Source organism: Chiloscyllium plagiosum, unplaced genomic scaffold (assembly GCF_037043375.1).
Source record: "Chiloscyllium plagiosum isolate Xiang-an unplaced genomic scaffold, Cpla_swu_hap1 HiC_scaffold_10, whole genome shotgun sequence".
Classification (NCBI taxonomy): Eukaryota; Metazoa; Chordata; class Chondrichthyes; order Orectolobiformes; family Hemiscylliidae; genus Chiloscyllium; species Chiloscyllium plagiosum.
This window is the reverse complement of record NW_028270148.1, coordinates 86,357,664-86,371,129: the sequence shown is the minus strand read 5'-3', so window position 1 is coordinate 86,371,129 and position 13,466 is coordinate 86,357,664. Positions and strand designations below refer to the sequence as shown.

General features: G+C 38.0%; 1 protein-coding gene across 1 annotated transcript in view; it reads left to right on the top strand.

The window, feature by feature from the left end:
* The window catches only part of LOC122552973 (plasminogen-like), a 123,671-nt gene that overhangs the window by 87,745 nt on the left and 22,460 nt on the right, over positions 1-13,466 (top strand). The window contains exons 9-12 of the mRNA XM_043696296.2: positions 1,536-1,726; positions 3,382-3,530; positions 6,281-6,377; positions 12,810-12,930. Coding sequence (XP_043552231.2) covers positions 1,536-1,726; positions 3,382-3,530; positions 6,281-6,377; positions 12,810-12,930 — 558 coding nt within the window. The remainder of the gene's footprint in view (positions 1-1,535; positions 1,727-3,381; positions 3,531-6,280; positions 6,378-12,809; positions 12,931-13,466) is intronic.

The window sequence follows — 13,466 nt, the reverse complement described above, 5'->3', positions numbered from 1 at the left end:
CAAGTTTATGGATGACACCAAAATTGGTGGTATAGTGGACAGTGAAGAAGCTTATCTAAGATTACAAAGGGATCTTGAGCAATTGAGCCAATGTGCTGAGGAGTGGTAGATGAAGTTTAATTTAGATACATGCGAGGTGTTGCATTTTGGTTAGACGAACAAGGGGGGAACTTCTTCAGTTAATCGTAGGCCTTGGGTTGTGTTGTCGAACAGAGAGGTATAGGGGTTCAGGTACATAGTCCTTTGTAAGTTGCATCACAAGGTTGTTCAGAAGACATTTAACATGCTTGCCTTCATTGCTCAGACCATTGAGTATAGGAGCTGGGACATCATGTTGCAGTTATATAGGCCACATTTGGAGTACGGTGCTCAGTTTTGGTCATCCTACTATAGGGAGGATATGATTAAATTGATGAGGGTTCAGAAAAGATTTACAAGGATGTTGCTGGGATTGGAGGGTTTGAATTATGGGAAGAGACTGGATAGGTTGGGACTTTATCACTGGAGCATAGGAGATTGAGGGTGAAGTTAGAGAGGTTCACAAAATCATAAGGGACATAGATAAGGTAAATAGGAAAGTTCTTTTCCCTAGGATAGGTGAGTTCAAAACTAGATGGCATATGTTTAAGATGCGAGGAGAAAGATTTAAAAAGGATCTGAGGAGCAACCGTTTTACACACAAGGTGGTTTATATGCGGAATGAACTTCCAGAGGAAGTGGTAGTTGCAGATACAGTTATAACATTTAAAAGACATTTGGACAGGTACATGAAGGGTTTAGAGAATTTATGGGTCAAATGCAGGCAATTAGGGCTAGTTTAGTTTGAAAAACTTTGTTGTCCTGGACAAGTTGGATTGAAGGATCAGTTGACATATTGCATGACTCTATTACTGTATAACAAAAAAAATTGACCATAATATTTGGGGCTCACTGAGGGATACCTTCATTTGCAGTGGGCCGTATGCAGAGGTCGGAGTTGGTGCAATCAGATCACACTTAAAAGTATCGGCAATCCAAATTCACGTGTGAATGCTGATTGGCTCTTGCGATTACCTTTGCGAAATGAATCGACTACACACATTCCTAATGTACATATTTTCTGCCACAATAAGGAGTAAAAAGCAGCCACCAACCCGAGCTTATATACACTCCAAGTAAAAACTTCCTTTTACCAAAATAATAAATCAGGAGTCATATTACAACAAAGCTTCCTCATGAAAGCTTGTGATGGGCTTTTTAAGAGTAGAAACTACCTGCAACTCTTCAACTGCAAATCAATCAGTCTGTCCTAAAAAAAGGACTTCCAGTCTGATAACTGCAGCTCTCGATTTGGACTCCATCATAAAAGGAAGGACACTGATAAATTGTATCCCCTGTTTTGTAGTCATTGCTAACTGAATGTTCTCTTCGTGTTCCAAATTTGTACTTTTTTGTAAGTTTTTAAATATGCTAGTGTTACAAGATTGATAGGAATGAATTTGGATTTTGATAGAAATATAGCTGTGAGTGTTTTTTTTTCCAATTTCAATCCACAGGGGTCTATTTGGTAACTACTGTAGAAATCCTGATCAGGATAAGGCTCCTTGGTGCTTCACAACTGACCCTTTGGTCCGATGGGAATATTGTAGGATTTCAAAGTGTGGTGCTTCACCATCTCAATCCTCCACTATAATTCCTGTACACGGAAGAAGCAGCGAGGCCTTGCAAGTGACTGATGGTCAACCAGGTAACTGGAGCTAACTTCACTGGGAGGAATAGACCGAGCCATCACAAAAATGCTACAATAATAAAGCATTGCAGCATGTGTAGAAAAGAGAATTAATCTGATCACATTTTAAACTGACCAACAGATCTGCTTAAATAATTAATTACAATGCATCAGGATTTTTTGTCTTGCAGTGCTGAGGCACACCTGCTTAGGAAAGATAAAATGAGAGACTTGAGGGCTGCATATTTAAAATTTCCCATATAGTTCTGGTTGCCTACTGTTTTCACTGGGTCAGGAGCCATAGCAAGCTCTGACTGCGACTCCCTGAAAGTGATGTTGGTTTTGCAATTTAACTTCCCGCTGGGTGAGATCCTGAAGGCTCTGAGAAACTAGCCAAGTAAATTGGTTTATTGACGTTGAGGGAAGCCTTTAATGGAGTCTGGAAACTCTTGACAGATAAGTTTAAAAGGTCATTCTAATGCCTCCTCATAAACCCCCAGCTCTACTCCAAACTCTTCTGCATATGAAGCATCAATTGGTCCTGCCTCCACGCTTCAGACTCACTGCCTTTATTCCTGATGAAGGGTTTTTGCCCGAAACGTCGATTTCGAAGCTCCTTGGATGCTGCCTGAACTGCTGTGCTCTTCCAGCACCACTAATCCAGAATCTGGTTTCCAGCATCTGCAGTCATTGTTTTTACCTTGCCTCCTTTAGAACCCTATTCTTCTACGAATGAAATTATATTGATCGATTGTTGTAAATATATCACAATTAAAAGTTAGACTAAATTTAGGTGGTGCAATGAACCAGATGAGGCGGCACGGTGGCACAGTGGTTAGCACTGCTGCCTCACAGCGCCAGAGACCCAGGTTCAATTCCCGCCTCAGGCGACTGACTGTGTGGAGTTTGCACATTCTCCCCTTGTCTGCGTGGGTTTCCTCCGGGTGCTCCGGTTTCCTCCCACAGTCCAAAGATGTGCAGGTCAGGTGAATTGGCCATGCTAAATTGCCCGTAGTGTTAGGTAAGGGGTAGATGTAGGGTATGGGTGGGTTGCGCTTCGGCGGGTCGGTGTGGACTTGTTGGGCCGAAGGGCCTGTTTCCACACTGTAAGTAATCTAATCTAATCTAATCTAATATAATGAGTCCATCACCTCAAATTCCAGTAGATTATGCATGTACATTGAATAGCAATTCCACTGTGTTCACAAATGTAAATGTAAAGGAAAAATTTAATAACTTGGATATTTAAGAAAACAATTAAACTTAAATTCTGTGTTATCTGTTGATACATTTTTTTCTTACATTAATTGTGTTCATTTATTGTCTACTCCCATTTTTTGGGTTGTCCAAAACAATGCTTCATTTCCAAAGCATGTGGCCTCTACCATTGACTGTCTTGACTTACCTTACAGCAGTGATTGTTTTTGATTTTTGCTTTTGTTTACAATTTTCCTCCCTATGACAAATTAGTTCAGCATATGAGCTCAATCTGAAAATGTATAAATTTGAATTCAACACTTCCATACTGCTCTGACTTACAATTTTTAAAGTGAAAATACAAAATAGTTTATTTCATATTCTGTTAGGCTGTCAGCACATTTAAATTTACTCGTTTCAGTAATGCTGCAATGAAAAAGAGGGGTGTCTTTTTTTTTAAAATTATATTTTACCAGATTGCCAAGTAGGTAATGGAGTGACATATCGTGGAACAAGATCAACTACATCAAGTGGAAGAACATGCCAGCACTGGTCACTGATGTCACCCCACTTTCATATCATCTTCACTCCTGAATCACATCCTGATGCTGGACTCAAGGGAAATGTGAGTTTTCTGTATGACCTGCAGGTTTTGTCAGAATTTTCACCACAAAACATAAGCATTAACCCTCTACGAGCAGCTCAGAGTCTTGAGATTGTATAATTAACTTCAATGAATTGTAATCTTAGTGGTTTGTTGCCACATTTTCTTTTGCCTTGGACCCATCAAGAAAAGCAGATGGTGGCAGTAAATTACCCTAACCATTTGTATAGGCTGGATGGGCCAAAGGGCCATTTTCTATATTGTAATACTCTATGAGTCAATGTTCCTATTCCTTAGATAAGTACTGTGTTACCATCAGAGCCTTTTATTCCTCATGAACTTCTCTTGAAAACATCAAATTTCTTAAACCTAATTCTGTCCTTCATGGTGTCACAGTGTCCTTTGAATTATTTTAGAGATTTCAGCTTTAATGAAAATTGGGTCCTTTCATAAATGCATACAAAAATTGGAACTAATTGTGGTACCTTCTGGAACATTGGATAGCATTAGAAAGCGTTGACTATTGGATGGCATTGATGGAAATTTGTGATTTCATTCTTAGACTAATTGGAAGGGACTGGAAGCTTTAAGCATGAGTTCTTTGCATGAACTGTCCATGCAGTTACATTCTGGCTGCATTTCATCAATCACTGCATAATAACATTCAGTTTTACTAGTCCATTGGTGACAATATTTCCAGATGCAGTGTTCATGACCATGATGTTCATATTTTCAAATGTGTCTCTGAACTAGTCATTTGGCAAATTCCCCTCCACTGTCAGTCAAAAATGTTGCTGGTGTCTCATGTATGATTCTTATACATTTCTCCAAGGTCTGGATTTTACACTGCAGGTAAGATCTCACTCCTTAGCACAACTGTTGGGGACAGGCCCGCTTCTGCTTGGGTGATTCAATCCACTTTCATATTTTGGGCGATAGCCCTTCAGTTAATATGAGGTGAGACTTAAATCTAGCTTCTGGAAGATGCCCTCTCTCAGAAAGCTGCCAGACAATGGGAGGTCAGTAGCAATATCTAACTTGGTAACATAACTTGCACCTGAGTACAAATAACATCTTACTGAAGACAACGATCTCCTTTCATTAAGGTCTACTCAAACTGCAAACCAAGTAGGACATCAGGTCTCATCCACTATTTCTGCAGAACTGAACGTCTTGTTCAGCCTATTTGTGAATGAATATGCACGTGCATTGAGATTTAAAGCTGGTATAGGTTAAGTTTATTACATCATTAATTCACTAGTTCAGCCACTTGTTAAAAGATAACATTGTTATAATATATATGTTTCATTTTTCTGTTCATTGATAAAACCTGGCGTGTGTTTCTTTTATCTTAGATAGTGGTCAAAGTCCAACAAATTAACCATTGTATAGATTAAATTGACCATTTGTACATTTATGACGACTTGTAGAATAGTGACACTTGATTTTCATTCTTCCCATTAAGGTCATGAAAAAGAATAAATAGAACGTATGAACGTAGGAATTCAAAGTAGGAGTAGGCCATTTGGCTCCTCAAGCATGTTCTGCTAATTCAATAAAATACCGAGTTTTGAGAAGATTTGTAGCTCAGGTTGAGGTTTTGGATGTAGGTTTGCTCGCTGAGCTGAAAGGTTCATTTCCAGACGTTTTGTTACCTTACTAGGTAACATCTTCAGTGACCTCACGCGAAGCAATGCCGAAAAATCCTGCTTTCTATTTTATATGTTTCTATTTATATGTCCACCAATTTCTCAGCAACAAACACAAAAAAGCAGACAAGACATGTCCAGAAACCCTAGCCACTCTCCCTTACATCAAAGAAATCTCAGAAATGACTGCCAAACTTCTCAAACCTCTTGGCATCATGGTAGCCCTTAAACCACCAACACATTAAAACAGCAGCTAATGAACTTTAAAGACCCTATACAGACAATGAGCAAAACTAATGTCATTTACAAAATACCGTGCAAGGACTGTAACAAACACTACATCGGAGAAACAGGCAGAAAACTAGCCACCAGGATACATGAACACCAACTGGCCACAAAAAGACATGACCCTCTCTCACTAGTATCCTCACATATGGATGAGGATGGACACCACTTTGACTGGGAGAATACATCCATCCTAGGACAAGCCAAACAAAGACATGCACGAGAATTCCTAGAAGCATGGCATTCCAACTGGAACTCTATCAATAAACACATCGAGTTAGACCCCATCTACCACCCCCTGAGAAAAGGAACAGGAAGTGAATTCACCACAGGAAATAACATCACCACAGGTAATGACATCACCAACCCAAAGAAACCCAAACATATAAATAGAAAGCAGGAATTTTCAGCATTGCTTCGCATGAGGTCCACTGAGGATGTTACCTAGTAAGGTAACTAAACGTTTGGAAATGAGCCTTTCAGCTCAGCGAGCAAACCTACTCAATAAAATACCTTACTCAGGCTACAACACCAGAGAAACAATGTTCTCAACTATGACTGATAGCTAATTCATCTGGCGAGCATTTGATATTTGTTACACTTGACTGAAATGTTTGGGCCCTAATCTCAGTTATTCTTTCTTTAAGCTGTCTTTGCCTCCCTTTTCTTTTAAGAGACACCCAAAAACCTACCTCTTTGACTCACATATGTGGCTTAGAGCCAGATATTGTCTGAGTACCTCCTTGTATAACACCAAAGGATGTTTTTACTGGCTTAAAAACGTTATGTAGTTACATCTTGGTGTTAATATTTCTATGCATTCTTTTTTAATTGCAGTATTGCAGAAATCCAGATGAAGACCCCAATGGTCCATGGTGTTATACAACAGATCCTCAAAAAAGACATGATTACTGTAATGATATTCCCATATGTGGTAAGTTCTATTTTTGTATGCACTTTGCAAAATACATTTCCTAATATTGACAACTTACCTCTGCATAATACTGTTGCCTTAGTTTAAATTTAGTAATAGCAAATAATTAATGGTGTCATATATCAGTCAGCAGGTGAGCTCAACAGCCAGTTAGAGGCACTGAGCACCTTGAGGAAGCAAAAGTTGCCTTTTTGGAATCTGTTGCATGTTGGGGGCTGCCAGTGCCTTGCCAATTAGAGTAAGAAGTTCATGGAGGTGAAATTAGGAGACAGCTGTCTTGAAATTCAAAATAAGGGTGATAGCTGGCCCCACATCTGCTTTCAAGGTAACTGAAGAGCTATTCAATTGGCATTGTGGTGAGAAATTTAAGGGGAGGCAATAATCTAGTGGTATTATCACTATTAATCCAGAAACTCAGCAAGTGCTTGGGGACCTGTGTTCAATCTCCCCATGGCAGATGGTGGAATTTGAATTAATTTAAAAGAAAACTGGAATTAAGAATCATGGTGACCATGAAACCAATGTTGATTGTTGGTAAAACTCTTTGGGGCCTTCAGGGAAGGAAATCTGTCTATATGTGACTCCATACCACAGCAATGTGGCTGACTCTCAACTGCCATCTGAAATGGCCTAGCAGGCCACTCAGTTCAAGGACGACTAGAAATGGGCAATAAATGCTAGCCAGACGCATGCATCTCACGAGGGAGTTTTTTTAAAAAAAAGGCATCTGTGCACTCATAGACTGGGTTTACTGGAAAAACAGTGAAGATTGCATTCAGTAACAGATAGGGTCTTTAAGGAACTTAAATGGCCATTAATTGGTAATAAATATGTTCAAAGCCTTTGGAACTTTGAAACTTACCCACCTATGTCAGTAACATTCATGCCACACAAGTCCAACAGTGACTATCTCCACATTTCTCTGATTAATAAATGTACAATCATTGAATGTTCCCCCATCATCAATATCCTGAGGGGTTATCATTGAACTGAAGCTTATCTGAAACATAAAAATACAGTGGCTACAAAAGCATCTTGCATCCCTTTGCTTCCCTAAGGTCAGAAGACCACCTGTATGTCAGGAGCATGATGGTATTTTGTCTATTTATGTGGAAGAATGTAACTCCAGCAGCACTCAAGAAGCTCAACACTATCAGGGAAAGATTTGTCCACTTTAACTGGTGTTCTATCCACAAACGTAAGCATTCACTTGCTTCACCACCAGTGGCAATATTATGTACCAACTGCAAGATAAACTGCAGCTATATTCTATGGTTTCTTTGACAATAACTTCCAAACCTGCAACCTCTACTAACTACAAGGAAAAGGCCAATAGCATAAGAAAAGCACCACTTGTAAATAAGGGAGCCCCTGTATTTTGTCATGACTCACTGGGATAGTGCACTTGAAATCAAGCCCCACAGTTCTGGATTTTCCTCTAAAGTTAAAGATTTTAAAGTAAGTATGCAAGATTCCTCAATGTATCTGATTTTCAGACCAGGTTGATAGAAAGCACACAGTAGGTTTCTGTACATAGCAAGAAGTATTATTCATTATAAAATATTAGATTCTAGCTACAGATAAACTGTTTTAAACCATTGGCATATAACATTACCAATTAAAACTCTAATTCTCTTATTAACTCCCTGAACACACACGCACAAAGGGAAAAGAAAACACATGGACAAAGAGGAAACTCTGGAAAAACAGTTCAGTAGTCTTTGTTTCAAAGTTCTGTTGAGATGATTTTTGCTAATCTAAAAATTTCCTCTTGGCTTTCCTTTTCCAAATGTTTTCCCTGGTTTGCTAAAGGCATAGGGTGGCTGGTTCACTTATGAAATTGCCTCTGATTTATCAATTAAAAGTAATGACTAACAGCAACTGCTGAAGAAAAGATTAACTGGTTTTCTTTACGTTTAAAGTAAGTTTTGACTGCAGAGAACAGAGACACTACTTCCAATTTATTGGAAATCAAATTCTTTCTCTGTGTCTTCTCCGCCTCAAGATGTTCAGTTACCTAAAAACCAAATACAAGGCCTTTGTCATCAATAATTGATAGCAACCATCGGGTCCATGGGCCAATCAATTTCTTGATGCCACTAGTTGCATCGTTACACAGAACCCCATCAGCTTCAATTATTGCTTGGTCAAATAGCTGTACAAGCAGAATGCATGTCAGAAAGGTCAGGCTACTTGTTTTTCAAAGCATGCAGCAATCCTTTGAAACATTCATTTTAAAATAGCTCTGATTCATTTTGGTCCACAATCTTCCAAAATGCAAAAATAAAAAGACATTGTCCTAACTTGTCTCTATCCTTAAAGAAATGAAGCATCATTTGAAATGTTTGTTTCAGTAGAAGATATGTGATACACAAACAACAAAACAGCCTTACAGTCTTGCACTTTTTAAACCTTTAACCTTTCTCAGCATATTCCATTTGGACTAATGCTTCTGTAATTGCATTATCTTTTATGGGAAGATGAATACTCTTTACATTAACTGGTTATAATTAAAAACTCCATCTGAATTGTCTTGATTTCTGATTGTTAAACTTCTCAGTGAGGGCTAGTGGATTATGATTAGTGTAATTGACATTTTCATGTTTCCTTGTCAGATATAGACTTCAAAGTGCTGAAGACCCAACAACAATTTCAAAGTGTCTTTTTCTACTAATAATGTGCAGTTCTAATCTTCGAATAATGTGCAGTTTCTTAGATAAATACTCCACTCCATGATCCTATAGCAGGAAGATGTGTACCCCTCCAAATTTCTGCTAAAGTTCACACACTCCTAAAATCCTCATGATTTCTCATTTAGTTCCAGGAACAGGGAATTCTGTTCAAGCTTTCACTTTCACTGTCCTTAATAATACTTGTCATTATCCAACAATATGTCAGAATTAGTTTATTCTTGCGTTCGAGAAATCACTTTTGGGAAAATTTATTACTAAATTACAAAATTACTAAACTATAATTGTTCAAACACATCTTCAGCTTGTCTCATATGTTCTTCCCAAGTGCTACTACATACAACAGCAACCAAACACACCACAAAGTTACAAATTTCAGCTACAACTTGATTCATAAGAGTCTGGAATGTAGCTGTGGCATTCTTTAACCCAGTTGGCATTACCTAACATTGGTATGCTTCATTCGGTGTAGCAAAGTCAATATTTCAATAGTCTTTACCAATAGCCTTTCAATACATCAATCGTAGAAAGGAATGAGGCACTGTCAACATTATCAATGCAGCCTTCTTAGCATGGAATTGGGTATGATTCTGTTTTCATGGCCACATTTACATTTCTGTAGTCTTTGCAAAGTCTTGTTGATCCATCCAATTTAGGAACCAATGCTATTGAACTACAGCTGCTTGGACTATGTTCAATCAAATGGTTCTCCAGCATGTTTGAATCTTTGTTTCCAGCTGAGATTTTTGTGCTTGACACAATTGTTAAGTATATTGTTTTATTGGTCCTGACTTATTAAATCCACATCACGTCTATCTAATGTAATACATCTAAGTGTATCTCTACAGATTACTTCATACGTTCTGAGTAGTCTGACAAGAGCCTCTCATTGTCCTTTCTATAAATAAGAGACGAATTTCTAACTGTGCCAATACTCAACTGTCTACTTCTCTTTCCACTTCACTCTTGTTATCTCTGACATCCTTCACTAGTCTTGATACACTGTTTCTCCAAATGCTCTTCTCTATGATAATACATTTTCAGCATGTTTATATGATATATTCGATACTTCTTCCTATCATCAGCAGTATTTATTAAATAATTCAATAACCTTTCTAACTACTTTCTATGGACCACTGAAATTTACTTTCAAAGGTTCACCTTGTAACGATGAACCAATACCAATATTTCATCTCCTGCTGGAAACTTTCTGATGCTGAATGCTTATTTGACCATTCTATCATTTTGCCTGTGAAATGTTTTAATGTTCTTGTGAGTCCTTTTAAAAACATAAACACATAATTCAACATTGAGGATTTATCTTTTTAATTCAAGAACTTCTCCCTAATCAGCTTTAATGAACCTCTAATCTCATGACCATAAACCAATTAAAATGAGCTCACTCCAGTAGATTTATTTGGGGAATCGCTAGTAACAAATAATAGGAAACTTAATCCTTTATCCCTATCCTGTGTATATTCATAACAGTATGCTTAATCATTTGAGAGTTTGATGTTACCTCTCCAAAGCTCTGTTTTTGCAGGTGATATGCAGCTAACATCAATTGCTTTATGCTAAATGATTTCCTGGAAAGCTTTAGACCAAAAGTTAGAATCCAGATCAAACTATTTCTCATTTGGTAGTCAAAAACAAACTGGCTTAACTTTTTCAGTAATCTCTCCCTATCTCTAAATTGTCTTAATAGAATAGCTTTTGCCAATGGGTATTCACACCTATAATTGTAAAGATGAATTGATGACCTGCTTTCAGTTTTAGTAATGGTCCTACACAATCTACTAACAGTAGAATAAATGATTCTTTAAAAACTGCTATGGATATTAAAGGTGCTGGTTTGATTACAAGCTGAGATTTTCCTACCCCTGACATTTAAGACAACTTTACAAAAATGCATTGTATCATAATGAAGCCTCAGCCATGTAAAACATCTATTTATTGATACCTGCATTTTTCATATTCCTATATGCCTTGCCATAGGAACTTCATGTGCTACTCAAAATATCCCCTTATGATATTGGAGCCGTACCACTCACTCACTCGTTCTTTGTTTGCAGGGATGTATGAGGATGTCTCCACTGCCTAATGAGAACTCAGAATAATAACATTCTATAACTCCTTCAACCTCACTGTGAGGCATCTATGCCAACTCACTTAACTCTGGATCTGCTTACTGGTCCTCAATCAATGACATATGCCCTTTTAAACTATCCATATTCTTAAATAGAGTTTCATCTACCCTAACATCTGTATTTGATATTACTGAGGTCTCTGGTTATGGACTTTGTTCAGCCAATGCTGGATAAATACTTTGAACCTTTTCCTGTAACTGTTCTGTTTCTTTAGCTTCAACTGAACTTTCCATGATTATAAGTCAAGCTATGACTTTCACTCCTGCTAAATAATTTTCTAATTACTCCAACTATTACTCCAGGCAAAATTACTCCACTCCAATTGGACTTTGTACAATGGAACCAGGATATAATCTCCACCTATCCCATTTACCAATACTTTGGCTTACTTTGAACTCTTTGGAGGGAAAACTAAATCCTTTTCCAGCAAGAGAGTTTAAGTAGCCTCCATATCCTTTAATATCATTATGGACTTAGATGCTTCCCTCTAAATAAAAACTCTTCATGTCACTGATCTACCTGTGTACTTTTCTGCACTGTCAGCAGTGTCTCTTTGATCTCTTAGCTGTGCTTAAAACTACAATCTGATTTGTGGTCTTTCCTATCAGTTTCGTTTTTTTGACATATTGCACATGATCCAAAAATTTCATGATTTCCCTCTCAATTTCCAACACACGGAATGAATGTGCTCCACCTTGTTACCATGGAAGGACCTCGTCTTCTGACATTTACCTCCACCCCTCTACCTTCCTTCTCAATTTGAGAAGGAAACCTTGGAGTACTCCCAGCTACCTATGGCTAACAAATCAAGTTGGTAATTATCTAACCTTGTCACAAACAATGGGTGGAAGAGTAAGGAAAGCCTTTCATGTTAGCCAGGTAAACCTATAGTTGGAAAAGGTGCTGTTGGAACCTATAAGTCATCAGCGGTGCACCATGTCATGTGAGGAGTATGAGTACTGGAACTGCCTTGGCAAGAGCAATATCATGTTACTGGGTGGAGCAATCCACAAATCTTAGCTAATAATCCAGAGAACATGAATCCAAATCCCAATTTGGTAGTTTGAGACTTTTTAATTTTTTTAACTTTAGAAATAGTAAATTAAAAAGTGACTGTGAAGCTGATGGATTGTTGTAAAACTTCAGGAAGCAAACCAGTTATGATTATCTAGTTTAATGGATATGTGACTCCAGTCCAACACCAATCTGTTAAATGTTTTGTGAAATGTTCTAGTTAGCTGCTAAGTTTGGTGGACGGCAAGAAATTTTGGCTTTGTTTACTAAACCCATCCTTGGAGGATTTGTATTTATAATTCAAATACTCCAGGATGTGTGAATTCACTTACCGTTATTAGTTTAATTTACTCAGTCACAGCTTTGGCTGAAGCTGGATTAATATGAAATAGTGAAATGCTATAATTCATGCCTTTGGACATGAATTATTTGTCATTTGATTATTGAAGATGATCATTCTCCTCCTAAGGTAACGTGGCATCAAGCTGACCAGGTTAGCAATAGAATCCTGGCAATGCTAGTGAAAGGGGATGTGAACAGAAAATGAATAATACAACTAAATTATCTTTTTGTGATGCTAGAACAACAGTCTAATGAATGTGGAAGGCCTAGTGTTGAACCCAAGAGATGTTTTGGAAGTATTGTTGGTGGCTGTATATCCAAACCATATTCCTGGCCTTGGCAAGTTAGTCTTCGCATTAAGTAAGTGATTTGCCTCAGAAACATATGATAAGAATTTTTTTCTTCGATAAGTTACAAGTGAAGTCATGCTACTAACCACTGTTACACACTAAAATCTTTAACTTGACCAGCCACATAAATACTGTGGCTACAAGACACATGGAAACTAATGTTTTGAGTCCAGATAACTCACCATGGATGCTGCCTGACCCAGTGTTATCTCCAACACTTTTTTGATTTCAGTTCAGATTCCAGCATCTGCAGTAATTTGCCCTTAGACAGATGGGCACTTGCTAGAAACATCTTCTTGATCCTCAAAAATTTCTTCACCATCTACAAGGCACAGCTCAGTTTTGTGATGGGATACTTTTCACTTGCCTGGATGAGTGCTGCTCCAAAAAGATTCTAGGCACCACCCAGGACAAACCAGCCTATATTCTGACCCTCTACTACCAGTGAATAGTGGTAACTGTGTGCATCATCTGCAAGATGCATTACACAATGTATCAGGGCTTCTTCAACAGCACTTCCTTGACCTCCACTGCCTAGAGGGTCAA